At 38.7% G+C, this 17,347-nt stretch overlaps 2 protein-coding genes and 1 non-coding gene across 4 annotated transcripts; all 3 read right to left on the reverse strand.

The window, feature by feature from the left end:
• Positions 1 to 1,965: 1,965 nt before the first annotated feature.
• CUNH12orf66 (chromosome unknown C12orf66 homolog) lies at positions 1,966 to 8,115 on the reverse strand. The gene is made up of 3 exons (XM_015820878.1): positions 7,881 to 8,115; positions 4,258 to 4,546; positions 1,966 to 2,983 (listed from the first exon to the last, which is right to left on the reverse strand). Exons 1-3 carry the CDS (start codon positions 8,113 to 8,115, stop codon positions 2,167 to 2,169), a joined length of 1,341 nt encoding a protein of 446 aa, XP_015676364.1. The 3' UTR covers positions 1,966 to 2,166.
• A 1,834-nt stretch (positions 8,116 to 9,949) lies between these two features.
• Positions 9,950 to 16,694, reverse strand: RPL18A (ribosomal protein L18a). Of its 2 annotated transcripts, none has more exons than XM_015820755.1 (5): positions 16,605 to 16,694; positions 15,831 to 16,010; positions 14,741 to 14,870; positions 11,539 to 11,648; positions 9,950 to 10,095 (listed from the first exon to the last, which is right to left on the reverse strand). In XM_015820755.1, exons 1-5 carry the CDS (start codon positions 16,620 to 16,622, stop codon positions 10,003 to 10,005), a joined length of 531 nt encoding a protein of 176 aa, XP_015676241.1. In that variant the 5' UTR covers positions 16,623 to 16,694; the 3' UTR covers positions 9,950 to 10,002. The 2 variants fall into 2 exon arrangements, with proteins under 2 accessions (XP_015676241.1, XP_015676250.1); XM_015820764.1 differs by lacking the exon at positions 16,605 to 16,694 and adding an exon at positions 16,205 to 16,350.
• LOC114922885 lies at positions 11,737 to 11,865 on the reverse strand. The gene has a single exon (XR_003810514.1). It is a non-coding gene; the product is annotated as a small nucleolar RNA SNORA68 (small nucleolar RNA).
• Positions 16,695 to 17,347: the final 653 nt, after the last annotated feature.

A 17,347-nucleotide genomic window follows, 5' to 3' on the forward strand; every position in this document is an offset into this window, starting at 1 on the left:
AAAAAAAAAAAAAAAAAAAACAACAGAAAAATATAAACAATAGAACTGAATTATTTGCTTGCTTTTACAAAGAACTATTAACCAAACTTTCATACATAATTTATTTTATTAATCTGAAATACAATAATCAAATAGAGCCAAAATAGCATTTATTATTTTAGTTAGCACTTAGTATTTAAAATACTAATTCTGCTTTCTGACTTTTGTCCTGCTAGTTGTTTTACCAGATTTTTATATACAGTTCCTTCTATCTTATTTTACATATCATGCTTCTATTTTTCCATTCTAATTTTAATTAAATTTTATTAACATTCAAATTACAGAGTGTCATTAATTTAATGAAGAATTCCACTTGCTAACCCTCAGCACTTAGAATTGAAAATTACTGCTGCTCAACTTTGCCATTAATGTTATAGCTTTAAAATGTACAAAATAGTTTCTTTTCTTATACAATATGTAAATGTAAGGAATTTCAGAATAATTACTTTCAGGTCTGTATCACATTAGAAAAATAAAGTATGCCAGACCAAGCTTGTACAACTATCTGAAAGGTGCAGAAACAATGAAAAAATAAAACACTTCATTCTACAATGCATTTCATTTATTGCAGTTACAGTGAGGGAAAAAATTATTTGATCCTCTGCTGATTTTGTACGTTTCCCCACTGACAAAGAAATTATCACTCTATAATTTTAATGGTAGGTTTATTTTAACAGTGAGAGTCAGAATAACAACAAAAAAATCCAAAAAACGCATTTCAAAAAAGTTATAAATTGATTTGCATTTTAATGAGTGAAATAAGCATTTGACCCCTTCGCAAAACATGACTTAGTACTTGGTGGCAAAACCCTTGTTGGCAAGTCCTGTCCCCTTAGCAAAAAAACACCCCAAAGCATGTTTCCACCTCCATGATGGACGATGGGGATGGTGCTCTTGGGGTCATAGGCAGCATTCCTCCTCCTCCAAACACGGCAAGTTGAGTTGATGCCAAAGAGCTCGATTTTGGTCTCATCTGACCACAATACTTTCACCCAGTTCTCCTCTGAATCATTCAGATGTTCATTGGCAAACTTCAGACGGGCCTGTACATGTGCTTTCTTGAGCAGGGGGATCTTGCAGGCACTGCAGGATTTCAACCCTTCACCAATTGTTTTCTTTGTGACTAGGGTCCCAGCTGCCTTGAGATCATTGACAAGATCCTCCCATGTACTTCTCGGCTGATTCCTCACCATTCTCATGATCATTGCAACTCCACGAGCTGAAATCTTGCATGAAGCCCCAGACCAAGGGAGATTGAGTTATTTTGTGTTTCTTCCATTTGCAAATAATCGCACCAACTGTTGTCACCTCCTCACCAAGCTGCTTGTAGCCCATTCCAGCCTTGGTTAGGTCTACAATCCTGTCCTGACATCCTTGGACAGCTCTTTGGTCTTGGCCATGGTGGAGAGTTTGGAATCTGATTGTGGACATGTGTCTTTTATACAGGTAACAAACTGAGATTAGGAGCACTCCCTTTAAGAGAGTGCTCCTAATCTCAGCTCATTACCAGTATAAAAGACACCTGGGAGCCCGAAATCTTGCTGATTGATAGGGGATCAAATACTATTTCACTCATTAAAATGCAAAACAATTTATAACTTTTTTGAAATGCGTTTTTCTGGATTTTTTGTTGTTATTCTGTCTCTCACTGTTAAACCTACCATTAAAATTATAGATTGATCATTTCTTTGTCAGTGGGCAAACATACAAAATCAGCAGGGGATCAAATAATTTTTTCCCTCACTGTATTTCTAAGTTCTAGCATTTTCCAGTGACTATGACTGAAAAATACTTTAAGAGAAGATAGTGGGCTCTGGGTTGAAATCTTCAACCAAATTTTCTGAAGACCCTGCAGTAACAAAAGATAAAGTGCATATAGGAAGAACAAGGAAGGGTCACAGACAAAAAAAAAGTGAATCAAAATTCCATACTGATCGTTTTAGTGCACATTTGTGTAATTTGCATGTTCCCGTTCAATTCTATATAATTCTGATTTTTCATTCCAAAAATGCTTAATAATTAATGTTCATAATTAAATAATTATTAAAATGACAACATATATAAATGCCTATTTTGAGGATGTTTCAAACTTGTGTTACTGTTGTCTATTTTGTCTTAATAGTCCTCTTACCCTTTGGATCCTGGCTTCAGGCTCGCAAAAGCTTTAGAGTTCTTAAGAGAATAGGAAGTTTCATTGAGGAAAGAGATAAAATGAGAGTCTCTCTCAGACTTTTTGGATTCAAAAATAACCACAATGGTAAAATGAGGTTCAGGTCGGGTTAAGAAGTACGTGCTCTGAACTTTGTCATCATAGAAATGGACAACCTTTTCCAAAGTATTCAGATCAGAAGCTCTATCAGTCATAATCATGATGACATTAGGCCAGTGCATGACAGGCCTGTCATTGGGCAGTGAAACCACTGCTGGATACTGGTCTACACCCTTTGGGGCTTCCCTATAGGACTGGGGGTGATGATAACCATGTCCCTGAAAGCTCTCTGAGCCACGATTGTCAAAGATTAATGAAACATTAACAGCATCATATTTCCTGATGAAGCTGGAGATTTTCCCAAAATAATCAGGATTAGCTTTTGCAGTCAAAGTTTTCATTTCAGATAAGGTTGTTTGTCGACTAAGTGCCTCATGAAAGTAAAAGCTAAATTTGGCAAGGAGAATATTTTTGAGTTTCATTAGCCACAGGAAAAGGTGTGGAGGTTGAACAGCTTTCTGAGACTGGCCACCAAAGAGATGCTTCTTTGTTTCCCGCTGCTTCTCAAAAATCTGTCCCCATGTCTGCAATTTCATGTGAGCATTGTGCAAGTGGACCAAGGATGGGAGGAACTTCCACTCAGAGATCTGGGCCTGAGCCTTCAGAAGATGCATAAGCACATCAGTTTCTAACTGGAAATTGCCCTCCAGAGGACTAAGGATTGGGTGATGAAATCTAGAAAAGGGAAAATAGTACATAAAAGACATTATTTCAACAAGCTATTTACTGTTTTAGTTCTAATATATATATATTTATTACCAATATTCTTATTTATAGTATATATAGTATAAAAGGAGAATGCTATCATTCCTTGATAGTATTTCTAAGCAAGCAATTAATGAAAGCTGTAATACCACACTTTTTCACAAAAATGTAATATTTACCAGGTAGTTCCATACTTGCTACAGAGCTTGCTTGGTTAAGGCACCAGGTCAGAAACTAGGAGACTCTGAGTTCTAGTCCTGCCTCAGGCATGAAAACCAGCTGGACAACTTTGGTCTAGTAATTCTCTCTCAGCCCAACCCACTTCACAGGGTTGTTGTAGTAGAAAAAATAGGAAGAAGGAATATTAGGTATTGCTGCTTTATTTATAAAAATAAGAAAGGCAGGATATAAATCAAGTTTCATGAATGATCATTCTTATATCAATGAGTTTATAACAAGTCAGCTCTAAGCACCCTTGGCACTAGATATCCAACGTCTTAAGTGCTATGAATTATTTTATTTACTCGGATGGCAAATCTCAAAAGATCATTATTATCCAACAATTATCCAACGATCATTATCCATCCCATCTCATTCATCTGTGCACCTACAGAACTCTTAGGTCTTAACAGAGCACATTCTAATTGCTTAAGAGAGATGACCTAAGGACAGCATCAGTTACGTAATTAAATTGTACTCTATGACATCACTTTTTCTTGTTTGCCCCCCCCTTCCTCAAAACATTTTTGCCTAGAAAATCACATTTGGGCCTATATTATATGCATTTCAGTTTTAGGCAAATCATAGGTCTGATTATGGTCTACATTTAAGCAACTATGTTTTCTGGTTAAAAATATAAGGATAAAAACAGTGATATATTTGCTGTAGAGTTCTAACTCTAAATATATATAACTGAATACTGAAAAATTGCCTAAAATCTGTTGATACTATGAATATACTACAGATTTTCCAGGAAAAGAAACTAAATAATCTCTTAATTTTTGAAATTTAAAACATGCTTTCATTTTATCCAATGGCTGATCTGGTGAGTCTTAATTAGAGTTTAGATAGTAGACAACAGGGGAATTTCAGTGTTGTTGGTTAGACTGGAAAGTCCTAAAGCATCCTGAAAGCACAGTAAACCACTTTCTTACTGTTGGCAGAATAACTGTGCAGATACAGACACCAAGAGCTCAACCTGAGAGTATTATTAGTACATAAGAATCTTATGTACACACACTAACCTTGAGCTGTATCTTTTCAGGATGGATTCCCAAACATTTATCAGTTCCTCAGAGTTTATATACTTGTGGGTACTGAAGCTGTACATTTTTTCATAAAAGTCAGCAATTTCCATCCGAGCCTGGACAAAGAAGCAGAGCTGTTCAGAAAGATGAGAAAGCAGTTCTTCAAGGTGCGGAGCTGTTCCTCCCACTGCATTCCGACCAGTTGCTACCACCTTCTTCAGCTCATTATGCAGAGACGTATATATAGTTCGTATAGAATCCTTCCGGCTGAAGAATGACTGCCCACCTATTGTTTGTTGTTAGAGAGTAGGGTGTTACTAAAGATAGGAATGAAATAATATGATACAATATTCATGCAAATTTTCTTTCGATTATTGATGATACATTCAGGGGTGCACTTTAATAGCTGCTTTCATTATCCCTTAATATTTATTCATATTGTAGTTAAAATATTAACTTATAATGATTTATCAGCATGATTTATCTATTAATAGACTTCTTTCACATCTCTCAAAATCCAACCTTTGTTTCCAGAATATTTAAAACTTTAAGATTAGTTATAATGAAAAACAGCCCATTTCCTGGGAATTAATGTAAGCAGCCTTTGTTAAATGTTGATACTTCACACTGCTACTAAAAGCTCTAGATCAGGGGTGTCAAATCGCAATGTCATGTGACGTGTCACGACATATCGTGACTTTTTTGCCATTGCTGGCAATGGGGTGGGCGCGGTTTCGCTATGATGCATCCGGCCCGTGGGCTGGCAGTTTGACACCTCTGCTCTAGATCAGGGCTTTTCAACCTTTTCACCAATTGTACCACTTTTAGGATATGGCAATATTCGAGTACCACCTAGCAAGATGTCAAAAACTTGACCAAAAAAAACCAAAAACCCTGTTCAAAGTTGCAATTGCACTGAAATAACTTATGACCATTTTTCACACTTATGACCATTGCAACATGTCCAGGGTTGTGCGATTTATATCTGTATGCTTGGCAACTGATGGTCACAGTGTCCCAGGGTCATGTGATCCCCTTTTGCAACCTTTTGACAAGCAAAGTCAATGGCAGGTCTGCTGGTGGCCAAGTGCTAAGGCGGGACTTCCTTCCCTCTCTCCCACCTTCGCTGCCTCCCTCTTTCTCATGCCCATCTCCTTCTGAAGGAAGAATATGGGAAAAAAAAAACCCCATATTTTCCCATATATTCATCAAACAAGGAAAAGCCTCCAGAGACAAAAAATACAAGCCACTGAGGGAACTAGCTTAAAAAGGTGCATTCCCCTTTAAGAATTAGCTACTGGCTAGAAGGGAAAGTTAAGGAAGAAAAAAAAATGTAGTAAGTACTGGCTGCCGGCTAAGGCAGCCTCCCCAAATGGTTCCATTCATAAGTAAAGGAATGCTACAGGCAAAATCCATTCAGGAGAAAAATACTTCAAAATCCCTTGCAGCAAAACCTACAGCTAACAATAGCAGAGCAATAGAAACTAACACGAGACATCAGCCATCAGCCAAATATAAATTGCCAAACACTTCTTAAGAAGACAAAGCCCACATTGCACAAATCCCAGAACTTCAAAGTCACAAAAGCACAGAAGAATCCTTCCATTCTCCATCTCCCTGCCTCACCTCCAGTCAATGCTGCCTTTCTTCATTGCTGCCTTTCTTCATTCCTTGTGGAGGGCGACCCCTCCCCCACTGCATTTCTTGCCTGTTTGTTGCTGCCAGCACGGATGGCTGCCACAGAAATTGTAGATCGGCTCATGGCCAGCCTGCTTGATCTTTTCTCCTCTCCCCCACCCTTCAACTTCTTTCTCTTCAGTGCAGCTAGAGCTGACTCCACCCCCTCCCAAGGCTGCCTCTTTTTTCCTCTCTCCCTCTCCTGCCCAAACTGCCTCCTTTTATAGCCTCTCCTGTCTCCACCCCCCTCCTCCTCCTTTCTTATCCGGGTGAGCAGGAAGTGAGCCTGGGGCCTTTGCCTCGCCCCAGCCACTCTGCAGCTCCGGAGGACTCTCCCACAGTAAGTCCTGCGCTGCGCTGGCTCGTTCCCTCCCCCACTACACTTGGCTGGGCAAGGCCGCATACCAACTGCTACGTGCTAATGTACCACAGGTGGTATGTGTAGCACCGGTTGAAAAGCCCTGCTCTAGATGGTTCAGCTTTTTGATCAAGCAGAAGATGAAACTTTATCAGTGGTGGGATTCAGCTGGTTTGCACCACTTCGGCAGTACTGGTAGCTAATTTTTTGTTGCCCAGGCCCAGAATGGACTTCCAAAAGCAGCATCCACACAAAGAACCGGTTGTTCACATATTTGAATCCCACCACTGATCTTTATATAACTATACTGTTAACAATCAAGGTAATGACTATATGTACCAGAAGACCTGCATATAATGCAACAAGACTATTGTAATAACCATGAAGAGAATTAAAGAAAAAGAAAAATAACCCTTCATGAAGGTAGAACCATAGGTAGCTGCGGATTTAGAACCTATTTTAAAGGATACTTTTTTCTTGCACTTTATCCTCCTTTAAATATTAAGACATTTTCATTACTTCCCTCAGAATGTGCCAGTCATTTTATTACCAACCTATTCTTTTTTTAATATTTTCTTTTTCAACTACTACATAGTTTCATTTCTCCCTCCAACTTCCTTTCTTCCTTTAATCTGTAACTTTTATGTGTTTCTAAGCCAGGATAGTTTTTGCTATTCTTGTGCAATACTTAGTACATGTTAAGCAATACTACAAATTATGTTAATTAGCCACATTACATAAAGCAATATAATCCAGAAGAAAGCCTATTGATAATACCAACTTTGAGATTTTGAGGACTAGTCTTAAAAATAAATTTTATACTACAGATGATAGACTGTTCCTACTACATTTATCATATATATTAGACCTATTGTTCACTACCCTCTCACTTTAAAGACAATTTTAGTTGTTATTTTTGGTCAACTAAATTTGACAAAATTCAGGAAGAGCCTTAAAAGAAAATTCAATCCCAAATGTTACCTAACTTCCTGAGATTCTACAAAAGAACAGCGCTTTTAGTTCAAAATGGACAACACAGCTCCCCAAATATTAATCTACATGGAAACCACAGTTAATCAGATATGTGGGGGGGCGGGATCAATTTATGTTACTATTTCAAGCATTGATTTTCCTATGTAATCTGCACATTCTGTCTAAAAGTAACACCTCCCCACCATAAGCAAAAGTACCAAGGACAGTGGTACTTATAAGACCTCAACCCCAAATGTATTTGCTAAAGATGCAGAGGAGGAAAAGAGAGCGAGGTATACAGGTCATTCTGAAGGGAGCAACGGTGCTTCGGATAAGTTTAGGAATGCACTAATTTGGAAATTTGGAACCGGTTCTGTAAGAAATGTCGGGATTAAGCCTCCCAAACACTGACTTTTGGCAGCCTTGAGTGAGGCTCAGATGATGACGAAAAGGCTACTTTCCCAGACTCAACTTCCCCCAGCCCTACGCCGTCCTCCTCGAGCCCTGCAAGGGTTGACACTCCTTCCCAGGGAATCGCCCCCAAAGCAGAATGGGGCGGACAAGGTGGGAAAAGGCGAACTGCAACGCCCAGCAGCAGCCCGAGTTTGAGTACCTAGCTTCTGGCCCAGGAAGGTCATGCTATGGTAGGCTTTTTCAGCCGCCGCCAGATGGGCCAGCCCCGCCAGAAGCGAAAGCCAGCTGCTCCCGGCATTCTTGTTAGCTTCGCGCTCCTTCTCCACATTGTCCTTGGCCTTGTCGTAAGAAAAGATGCCTAAATGAGAAAAAAACGTCTCCAGCACTGCCTGCTCCACCGGGACTGGCGCTCCCACGGGCATCGGCTCCCCCATTAGCCGCCGCAACAATCGCAACTGCCTCTGCTCGCCAGCCTTTGGCCCAAGTGAGAGCCTCGACTCACAAAAACAATAATCACGTGAGCTAGAGGGAAGGCCATAACAGGCGTAAGCCCGACCCCTTCCCTTTCAGGAGCCATTCCGGAGAGGCGGTTTTGAAAGGCTCAGCCCCACGTGACTTATCGGGGACGAGAAGGGCGTGGCAATAGGGTGGCAGTGAAAGCAACTCGTAGATTCAGTCATTGGTTAGGAGGCAAAAAAATTTCCGCATGATTAAGGTCTTATCCATTTCAGACAGTAGCAAGAGCCTGCGAGGGAGTACTAATCAACTAATTAATACAGAGCTGAGCTTAACTTGGGGTTAGCACAGGGGTCTTCAAACTTGGCCCTTTTATGACGTGGACTTCAACTCCCAGAATTCCTCAGTCAGCGTGCCTGGCTGAGGAATTCTGGGAGTTGAAGTTCACAAGTCATAAAAGGGCCAAGTTTGAAGACCCCTGGGTTAGCACTTCTTAGGGAAACCCTGAAAAAGGCTACTCAGCAAAGAACCTTAAAATCAAACATTGTTTTAAGTACTTAACAAGATTTATCCTGCTGAGCTTTTTTCAGTGCTTTCCCAATAGATGCTAACCCAAATTAACTTCACCTCTATGACCTTAATTGTAACATAGGAGAGAGCATTGTTAAAGGTCTAATGACCTTAGATGCAAAGTATTAAGTTTGGATAAGACGGATAGATCTTTCCCCTCCTACTTACAGCCATGGTGCCACAGTTAGAATGCAGATTCTCAAGGTTGACTCAGCCTTCCATCCTTCTGAGATCCATAAAATGAGGACCCAGATTGTTGGGGGCAATATGCTGACTCTGTAAAGTTGTATATAATTCTAAATGCTAGTGCTATTCAATTTGGATGTTTATGCCCTTTTTTTGTAAATTCTAGACCTCAGGACATAAAAGCCGGAGGATATATTTCCAGAACAAGCAGGACTGAAATAAAAATATATCTGAAAGAAAAGTGACTTCAAGTTTTTCTCTGTGCTTTAACTGATCTGCTTTCAGTGTGTAAATGTGCTGTTTTCAGAATACAAAAAATTGCAATGCTGCAATGGATTTATCCAATGAAGAGTGCATTACATCTCTGATGTACTTTCCAAGTCTTATGATTTCTGTATTGAGGCACATTTAATTCTAAATGAGGTACTATTTTTGAGAAAATGTATTTTTCAACTGAACATTAGTTTTCTGCATCTTTAATTAGCATATTGCCAGATAAAAATTAAGTTTTGCTTTTCATAAAGTTGAAATTGCCTAAGAAAATAAACATGCCCTGTGTGCATTTATGAAAGATCTAAAGATCTTAGCACCTCAGCCTTCTGCATAATTAGGGTATAGTAGAGCTGGGACCAGAATACACTACATTCCAAAGTGATGTATCAGAAGATTGAATTCTTGATGCAGCATTTTATTTGCAAAAGAACCATCTCTACTTGATCGTGTCCACTTGTCCTAGCATGTATGTCATGAGAAAATTGCTATGGATTTTGTCAGTGTCATCTGGAATATGCCAGGAAGAGAGCCTTTTGTGTTATGGCATCTGCTCTGTGGAACATAATTCCCTGAAATTCAGTTTGGTCCTGAACCTGTTGGCCTTTGCAAGGATGGATTGGAGTCAGAGCCTGTAAAACTGTTGTGTTGATATTTGTCTTGGTTGCTAGTTAAGTGCTCATTGTTGGTTTTAACTGATGTTAAATGTTTAAAACTGATGCCATTCAGAGTCATAGAGATGAGGAGTCATATAAATAAGAGTGGAATATGCTTTAAAACACAATCAAATGTTCAAAAAAATTTTATTGATACATGGAACATATCAATCAAGCCTACATTTAGAAGAATGTATTTGGTCTCTTGGTAGTAAAGCGTGGCTTATGCTGACGGCGCAACACTCTGTGTGGCAGAGGGAATTTAATTTTAGAATCCTGTAGAAAGAGATTAAATTTCATTAGAAGCCCAAATAAATATCATCAGTTTGGGTATTATTCAGAAAATTTTTTAAATGACACTTTCTAATGAAAGCACAGATATTTCTAATGTTACCGTATTTTCCCGAAAATAAGACTCATCCCAAAAATAAGCCCTAGCCTGATTTTTTTGGGTGGGCCTAATATAAGCCCTATCCCAAAAATAAGCCTGGGGGAGGATGGATGTGGCCAGCTCAAGACGCAGCAAATGTGTGGGGGGCAACGGTGTGCAGCCGCAACTGCAGCCACCTTGCCGCAGCGCAGGTTAAGTCCAAACGCCGAGGGAGACAGGAGACAGGCGATCCGGACATGCTGTGCCTGGTTCATGGGAAGCTTATGTGGCAGCAGGCGAGGCATGGGGGGGGGGGAGGCAGGCGATCCTGATGTGCCACACAGCTACCTGCCGCGGTGCAGCTGTGGGCAAGCCAAGAGATGGTGGGATGGAGTGGGGGGTGCGTCAGAAACGCCTGCCTCCCCCCATGCCTCTGCCTCTGTTTGCTGCTGCACAAGCTTCCCGCGAGCCAGGTGGACACACAGCACATCCAGATCACCTGCCTCCCTCCCCCGTGCCTCTGCCTGGCTCCACCGCACACTTTTCACCCAGAGGAAGACTGGAAGCTTCGTCTACTTGCAAATGGGGCAAATTGCTCCGTTTCAAAGCACCCCATTTGCAAGTAGACAAAGCTTTCAGTCTTCATCCAGGTGAAAAGTGCATCTGCCCTGGGAAGCCCTGTAAGCCGTTGCGGCCGCTGGCAAGCAGATGGTGGGAGGGAGCAGGTGGATGCAAAAAAAGACATCCCCTGAAAATAAGGCCTAATGGGTCTTTTGGTCCAATAAAATAAAATAAAACCCGGTCTTATTTTCAGTAGCATGGAGTGATTATTTAATCAGTGCAAAATAAAGGATGGAATTCTTAAGAGCACAATAATTATCAAATATTTTTTTAAAAGAACAAGGCAAGTGACTAAATACTTTTTAAAGCAAGTATAATGCTTAACAGTAAGAAACTGGATCATTTTGGAAAGTTGTTTTTTAAAAAATAAATATTAGAACTCCATGGCATATTAGCATTTTTAGTATTGAGTATTTGTTAGCTTAATATCTCATTTTCTTTAGAAGATCAAATTGGTGCATAAAGCACTCTTCTTCAGCTTTTTTCCAATGAACCTGCAGTAATTTAAGCTAAAAGATGTGACCCAATTGTTCTGTAGTTACCTGAACAGTCTGTGACTCCAATTTCAATATATATGTAGTCAATCAATCAATCTTCTTAAAGTCATTGATCACAGTTATAAACAGTTTCATAGAAAGCACAGGGCTCAGAGAAAAATTTCCAAATTATATGGTTTGAAAACACACACACACACACACATACACACACTTAAAATTTGCTTTACTTACATGGAACTGCTTGACAGCAGGTCTGCGGCATTTGCTAGCAGCGATCTCTTCAACCTTCATGATCTGAATAGAATGAGCACGGGCTCTATGACGTGCTCCCATATCACGATCTGCAATTCATCAGTTGAATTATACATTTTAGCAAAAGAATTAGTTTTGATTAAATACTTATACCAATCTCCATATAAGAACAGTATTTGTTGTAGAATCTTCAATTTCACTTTCAAAAACATTTCAGCTCTTGAAAGGCGACAAGATACATTTAATATCTGCACACATGACAAGAACATTTTATTATAAACAATGCTCTTTGGGTTTGCATGCAATTAAAAATTTCAAAACCAGTAGTGATTTATGGCTCTGCCATATAAGCTGAGCAAGTTGAATTAGAGGAGAATCAACAGATTCTAGAAATGAAAAATGTAATAGCTACATTCAATCATTTGTATAAAGAATATAAGAATGTTTAGAATCTTTTTAATGAAGTAATGTATGGTATGTTATTTATACTTTTAAAATCAGGTGGACTTAAATTTCAGGTTGACTTGAATTTCAGGTTTAAGGGAAGCTAAATATGCAATAAACATTTATCTAGGAATTCAATTTATTGAATTTACTTGGAAAGGCTTAAAAGGCTTATGTTGTGATGTAATCCTTGATATGTCTACCTTAAGATAACCAAATTTAACTCAAACTTTTGAGTTCATTTTTACAAACTTTATAACATTTTGTAAAAAATATGTCATGAATGTATTATATTTAAATTAAATAATCATTTAATTGTTATTGTATAAAAGACTATACACTGTTAGAAAAAAACCTATCAAAACTGTAATGGGGGGAAAACTGGGGCAAGGGGGCTGAACAAACTTAGGAAAAATTTAAAAAATGACCAAAAATAAAACTAAATACAGAGAAATCAAACTATTCAAATTGAATAACTCCCTTCAATTTTAACATTAATTTTTAAGCAATAAATTTAACCTAGACCACAAATGATATTATCCATTCTTGCCTCTCTTTGTGAACAAAGGCAGACAGCTGACAAATTTGTGTTAAAACAAATTTTAACGTCTGGAGCACAAGTATACATGTATCACTTTTTCTGCAGCAAATCCAACCTCAATCTACCCAAAGTTCCTCACAGATGAAAAGATTCCCAGTTTTAAGGATATTTAATAAAACGCTGACATCCGTCCAAGAATGTTGTTCAATATTAATATAAAACTGAGGAGGAATTAAAAGTGGACATGTTTATTTCATGTTTCTTCAAATTTATTACATATCCAGCATAGAAAGAAAACCTTTTTAAAGCATCCTTTGACTAATTCAACTAGCCCTATCAAAGGGTTTTTCTGAACTGAATGGATATTTAGGATATTAGAAGCATATCTAATATTAAAGCCTGAAGCTGGTGATTGAGTAATACAGCATAAATCCAAGTCTCTATACCAAATTTCTTATATATTGTCCAAATTAATTTTTGAACTTTTTTGCTTTGGCAATAATTGTCTGTTTAATATCAATAAAGGCCTTCTGGATTACATTCAAATGGCTCTTGAGTTGTTGGGACAATTTGGATTTGAAATAAATGTCAGGTAGCTTAGTCAATAGTCTAAAGAAAACTTTACCTGTCTAAATGGCACTGTATAAAATAACTTACAGCAGACATAGCTAATCATGAGTTATGAGTCTACCAAGTTGCAATATATAACACATTTCAACAATTCAATTTTTAATATTCAGTTCAGGTAGTCCTCGACTTACAACAGTTCATTTAGTGATCATTCGAGATTACAACAGCAAAGTAATTGATCATTTTTCACACTTGTGACCGTTGCAGCATCTCCATAATCACATGATCAAAATTCAGACACTTGGCAACTGACTCATATTTATGTCGGTTGCAGTGTCTCAGGGTCTTGTGATCATTTTTGCAATCTTCTGACAAGCAAAGTCAATGGGAAATCAGATTCACTTAGCAACTTAACTGCAGTGATTCACTTAAAAATTGTGGGAAGAAAAGTTGTAAAATGGGGAAAATTTCACTTAACTGTCTCACTTAGCAACATAAATGTTCGGCTCGATCATAAGTTAAGGACTACCTATATTACAATTTGAGAGACAGCTTAGTGTAGTGGTTAAGGCATTATGCTAAAGAGCAAAAATTCTACTTTAAGTACAAAAGTCTTGGGCCAGTCACTCTTTCTTAACCCTAGGAAAGTGATTGTTGGAAATGTAGGCAAAAGCATGTCACCTTTGGTGGACATGCCTTAAAGCAAAAAAAAAAATGGTCAAAATACCCATGTGGTTACAGAAAATGTTAAGAAAACATGCAGATTTCAAGCAAGAATTATTTCTTTTAGGTATAATTACAGAGAACTATGACAAAAATGCATATATTTAATATTACATGTACTAACAGCAGCAAAAATTGCATTTGTACAGTATTGGAAAAACGAAGAAACACCATTGGAAGAAGACACAATCAGGAAATTTTTGGATTGTGAGGAAATGGATAAGCTTACATTGAAAATGAAAGGGAAAAAAGATACAGAATACTTCCAAAACATGGGATAATTTTTATAAATGGCTGGAAAAATGGAGTAGAGAATAGAAACGGAAGTTGTATTATTATTGTTAAATATGTGAACCCAGACAACACATTGTTCATTAAGCACTAAAGACCTATAACCATAAAAACTTAATAAAACATCTATAAAAAAAAGTGAAAATAGCATAGGAAAGTGACAATGGCAACCAACCCACTTCCAAAATCTTTCCAGGAAAACTGCTGAGACTTGTCCAGGCAGTTGTCAGGAGTCAAAACTGATTTAAAGGCATCCAAAACACCTTCCCCTATTGTTTAATAATAATAATAATAAAGTTGGAAGGGACCTTGGAGGTCATCGAGTCCAACCCCCTGCCCAGGCAGGAACCCTACACCATTTCAGACAAACGGCTGTCCAGTCTCTTCTTAAAAACTTCCAGTGTTGGAGCATTCACCACTTCTGGAGGCAGGTTGTTAGTATCTCCTCAGTAAAATGACAGAATAATACATTAGCTACTTATTTACAAGACAGTCAAACTAATAGGAACATTAGATAAAACCAACACTAAGGAATACCAATTCTGCAACACTTATTTTTCTTTATGATAGTGATATCTTAAGATAATCTAGTACTCCGAGGCCTCTACTTACAGCACTGTGTTACAGCTCCAGCAGTTGTTAAATCCCTGTACTCCCTGTACATATTGTGAGTTCCACTACGAGAATCATAGCGCAGCCAGATACCAAAATTTTTCACCTTCAGAGGAGACTTCTCAAAAACCTAATAGTATAGAAATACCCATGTTAGAACACCAGAAAACAAATCAATGTTGTTTTAATTAGCATGCCAAGTATACAATGAATGAATTAGAATGAATATCCTAAAGCTGTAATCCAATTTCAATAGAATACATTAGATTTTCTCTGGATCAAAATAGACAGGGTAAAAATGCAATACATACCCAAGATTACATGAATCTAATCCTGAAACAAACTAAAATCTTTAAGCAGAAGTCAGTAGTGTTGCACTATGATTCTCTGCCCACCCCCACACAAAAGTGCTTTGAATCCAGCAGACACAAGATTGGCCCATTTATTACTTCACCTGTTTCATGGTCTGCTATTGAGGACAGGTTTATCTCTGTAAACATATTTACTGACATATGAAAGGCCTCCTCAGATTAATTCTTTATCAGCATAGGAACACATTAAATCAAACCATAGCTCTGGGAAGAAGCCAGGACTGGTTTGCTTCTCTAGCATTCTATCCAAAGTAGTAATTAACTAGATGCCTCCACATGCTGGACATAAAACTGATGGACATTCAAAGTAAGGTAAGAACTATTTTACTTTGCAATAAAAAATTAGCAATGGATTGTGTAAAGTTTAACTTCCTTCTATCTCTCTTGCCAAATTCATTGAGAGAAACTAAAAAGGGGCATTCTTGAAAAAAAATCTTTTCATGCTGTTTCTAATTTTAAAAGATTATAACTTCTATCCCATCTCCAGGGCACAGAAACAACTATTTTTTGTTTGTCTTCAATAAATGGGTCATTCATTTCATTAACAGTCATGAAATGAAATAGGATAAAATAACGTAAGCATTTTACAAGACATGATGGTCACCAGTAATGGAAATTTTAATCCAAACAATATAGGTACTTATAAATATTAGGCATAAGCAGTATTAGAAAATAAATGTTTTCAATATTTAAATCTATTCCACTTCCTATTACAATACCTGTCCACAGTATACAATTTCCCCAGAAGATTTTTTCATCTTTTTCAGCTGTGAGACAAAATACCAGAAACGGGACTTGGCAACAACATGGTTAGGAGCAAAGATTCGCATCCGATACAGAGATGGGGTTGGACATTTGGGAGTAGGAAGGCATCTCCCAACAACTTTGTACTCCCTCAGCTTAAAAGAAAAAAAGAGAAATATTAATAAAAATCCATTCTAGTTTTAGAGTCAAACTTGATCAAGCGATGCATTTGCTATAAAAAAAGGTGTTATCTGCTTTACTAAATCAAACTAAGTTCATGCCTTCCCAATGCTCTGTAAATTCAGCTAAAAATATAAAAACAGTGTTTATACAGAGGTAGAATACCTACTGTCTATTTGAAACTTCCTCGAATTCAATCTTGGAAACCGATACGAGGATTACAGAGAAAAGGACCTAAGAATGACATGAGTATGTTGGCTACAATTGCATTTTCTTCCGAACTAATCTCGCTGTACTACACTGCATCCTAGGTCCAAGAAAGATTTTGCGAGTTGAATCCGCCGACTTGAGCAGCCGACCCGAGCCCACGCTACAGGAACTGGCGCGGGGAGGCAGCCATATTGAGTGCTCACTCGTGGCAGAGAAAAAGGCGGCTGCAAGAAGATTCCCGAACGGAGATTCCTTCCCCGCCTTTCTATCATTCTTTGCCTCGCTCACATTCCTTCAGCCACGCAGCAGCAGAGGTCTCCCCGCGCGGACCCCAGGAAGGCCACAAGCGCAGCTCTCACCGTGCCCGACGCCTTCATGGTCTCGCCTCTCTCACGGCTGCCCAGAAAAGAAAGTTTCGCAGGCGCAGCACGCGCACGTGATCACTGCCGACGCAATGTACCGCCTTGCCTACGAGCGGCTATCGACCATTGGATTTAAGGAGCACGTTCTTATTGGATATAGGAAATGTCTATCTTTAAAAGCCCGATTTCACCATCTTCTACCCGTTCAAGTTTATTTTAGGCAATGACTTAAACCTTTAATTGATTTGGGCTGGCGTGTTTTTTTTCCTCATGGTTAATGAAACGCGTTGGTGACTCCTGAAGACCAACAATGCTGTTATTTGTTTTCGCTGATTTGTTTGCTGTTTGCTATATTGTTGTTTAAAATATGAACCTTTGGCTTGCTTAATTACTGTACAGGATTTCTGAACACACCACAGTTAATTGGTACTTAGAGCACGCGAAAGTCAGCTTCGCCTGGGTCTTTGCGCCGGTACAGACCGTCGGTCGGGGGAAGCGAATGCAATGGTGGGTTCGCTACAAGTTGCGAACGATTGGAAGCGACTAGGCAGGGTAATCTGAATTCCAGCAAGCCGCTGTGGAGGTGAAGGCTGGGTTATGCGAAGGGTCCCTAATGACAGTCAGCGTGGTGCAACCGCAAAGCTCACTGGGCGACTCGAGTCGAATTACTCTGGCTCGGCTTGCTAGCCTAATTCACGGTGATGTGGGGAAATATTGGAGGGAATACGATGCTTCTCAGA

Source organism: Protobothrops mucrosquamatus, unplaced genomic scaffold (genome assembly GCF_001527695.2).
Source record: "Protobothrops mucrosquamatus isolate PMUCROS unplaced genomic scaffold, P.Mucros_1.0 scaffold_156, whole genome shotgun sequence".
In the NCBI taxonomy this organism is placed as follows: domain Eukaryota; kingdom Metazoa; phylum Chordata; class Lepidosauria; order Squamata; family Viperidae; genus Protobothrops; species Protobothrops mucrosquamatus.

Excerpts from the sequence above, each read along its gene's own strand:
- RPL18A (XM_015820755.1), bottom strand. Across the intron at positions 14,871-15,830 it reads AAATTGTATACTGTGGACAG|GTTTTTGAGAAGTCTCCTCT; the intron begins GTATTGTAATAG and ends CTATACTATTAG. Across the intron at positions 11,649-14,740 it reads TGGAGCTGTAACACAGTGCT|ATCGTGATATGGGAGCACGT; the intron begins GTAAGTAGAGGC and ends GATGAATTGCAG.
- CUNH12orf66 (XM_015820878.1), bottom strand. The coding sequence starts at position 8,115 with ATGGGGGAGCCGATGCCCGTGGGAGCGCCAGTCCCGGTGGAGCAGGCA. Across the intron at positions 4,547-7,880 it reads CTTCCTGGGCCAGAAGCTAG|GTGGGCAGTCATTCTTCAGC; the intron begins GTACTCAAACTC and ends AACAAACAATAG. Across the intron at positions 2,984-4,257 it reads CTGAAAAGATACAGCTCAAG|ATTTCATCACCCAATCCTTA; the intron begins GTTAGTGTGTGT and ends TCCCTTTTCTAG.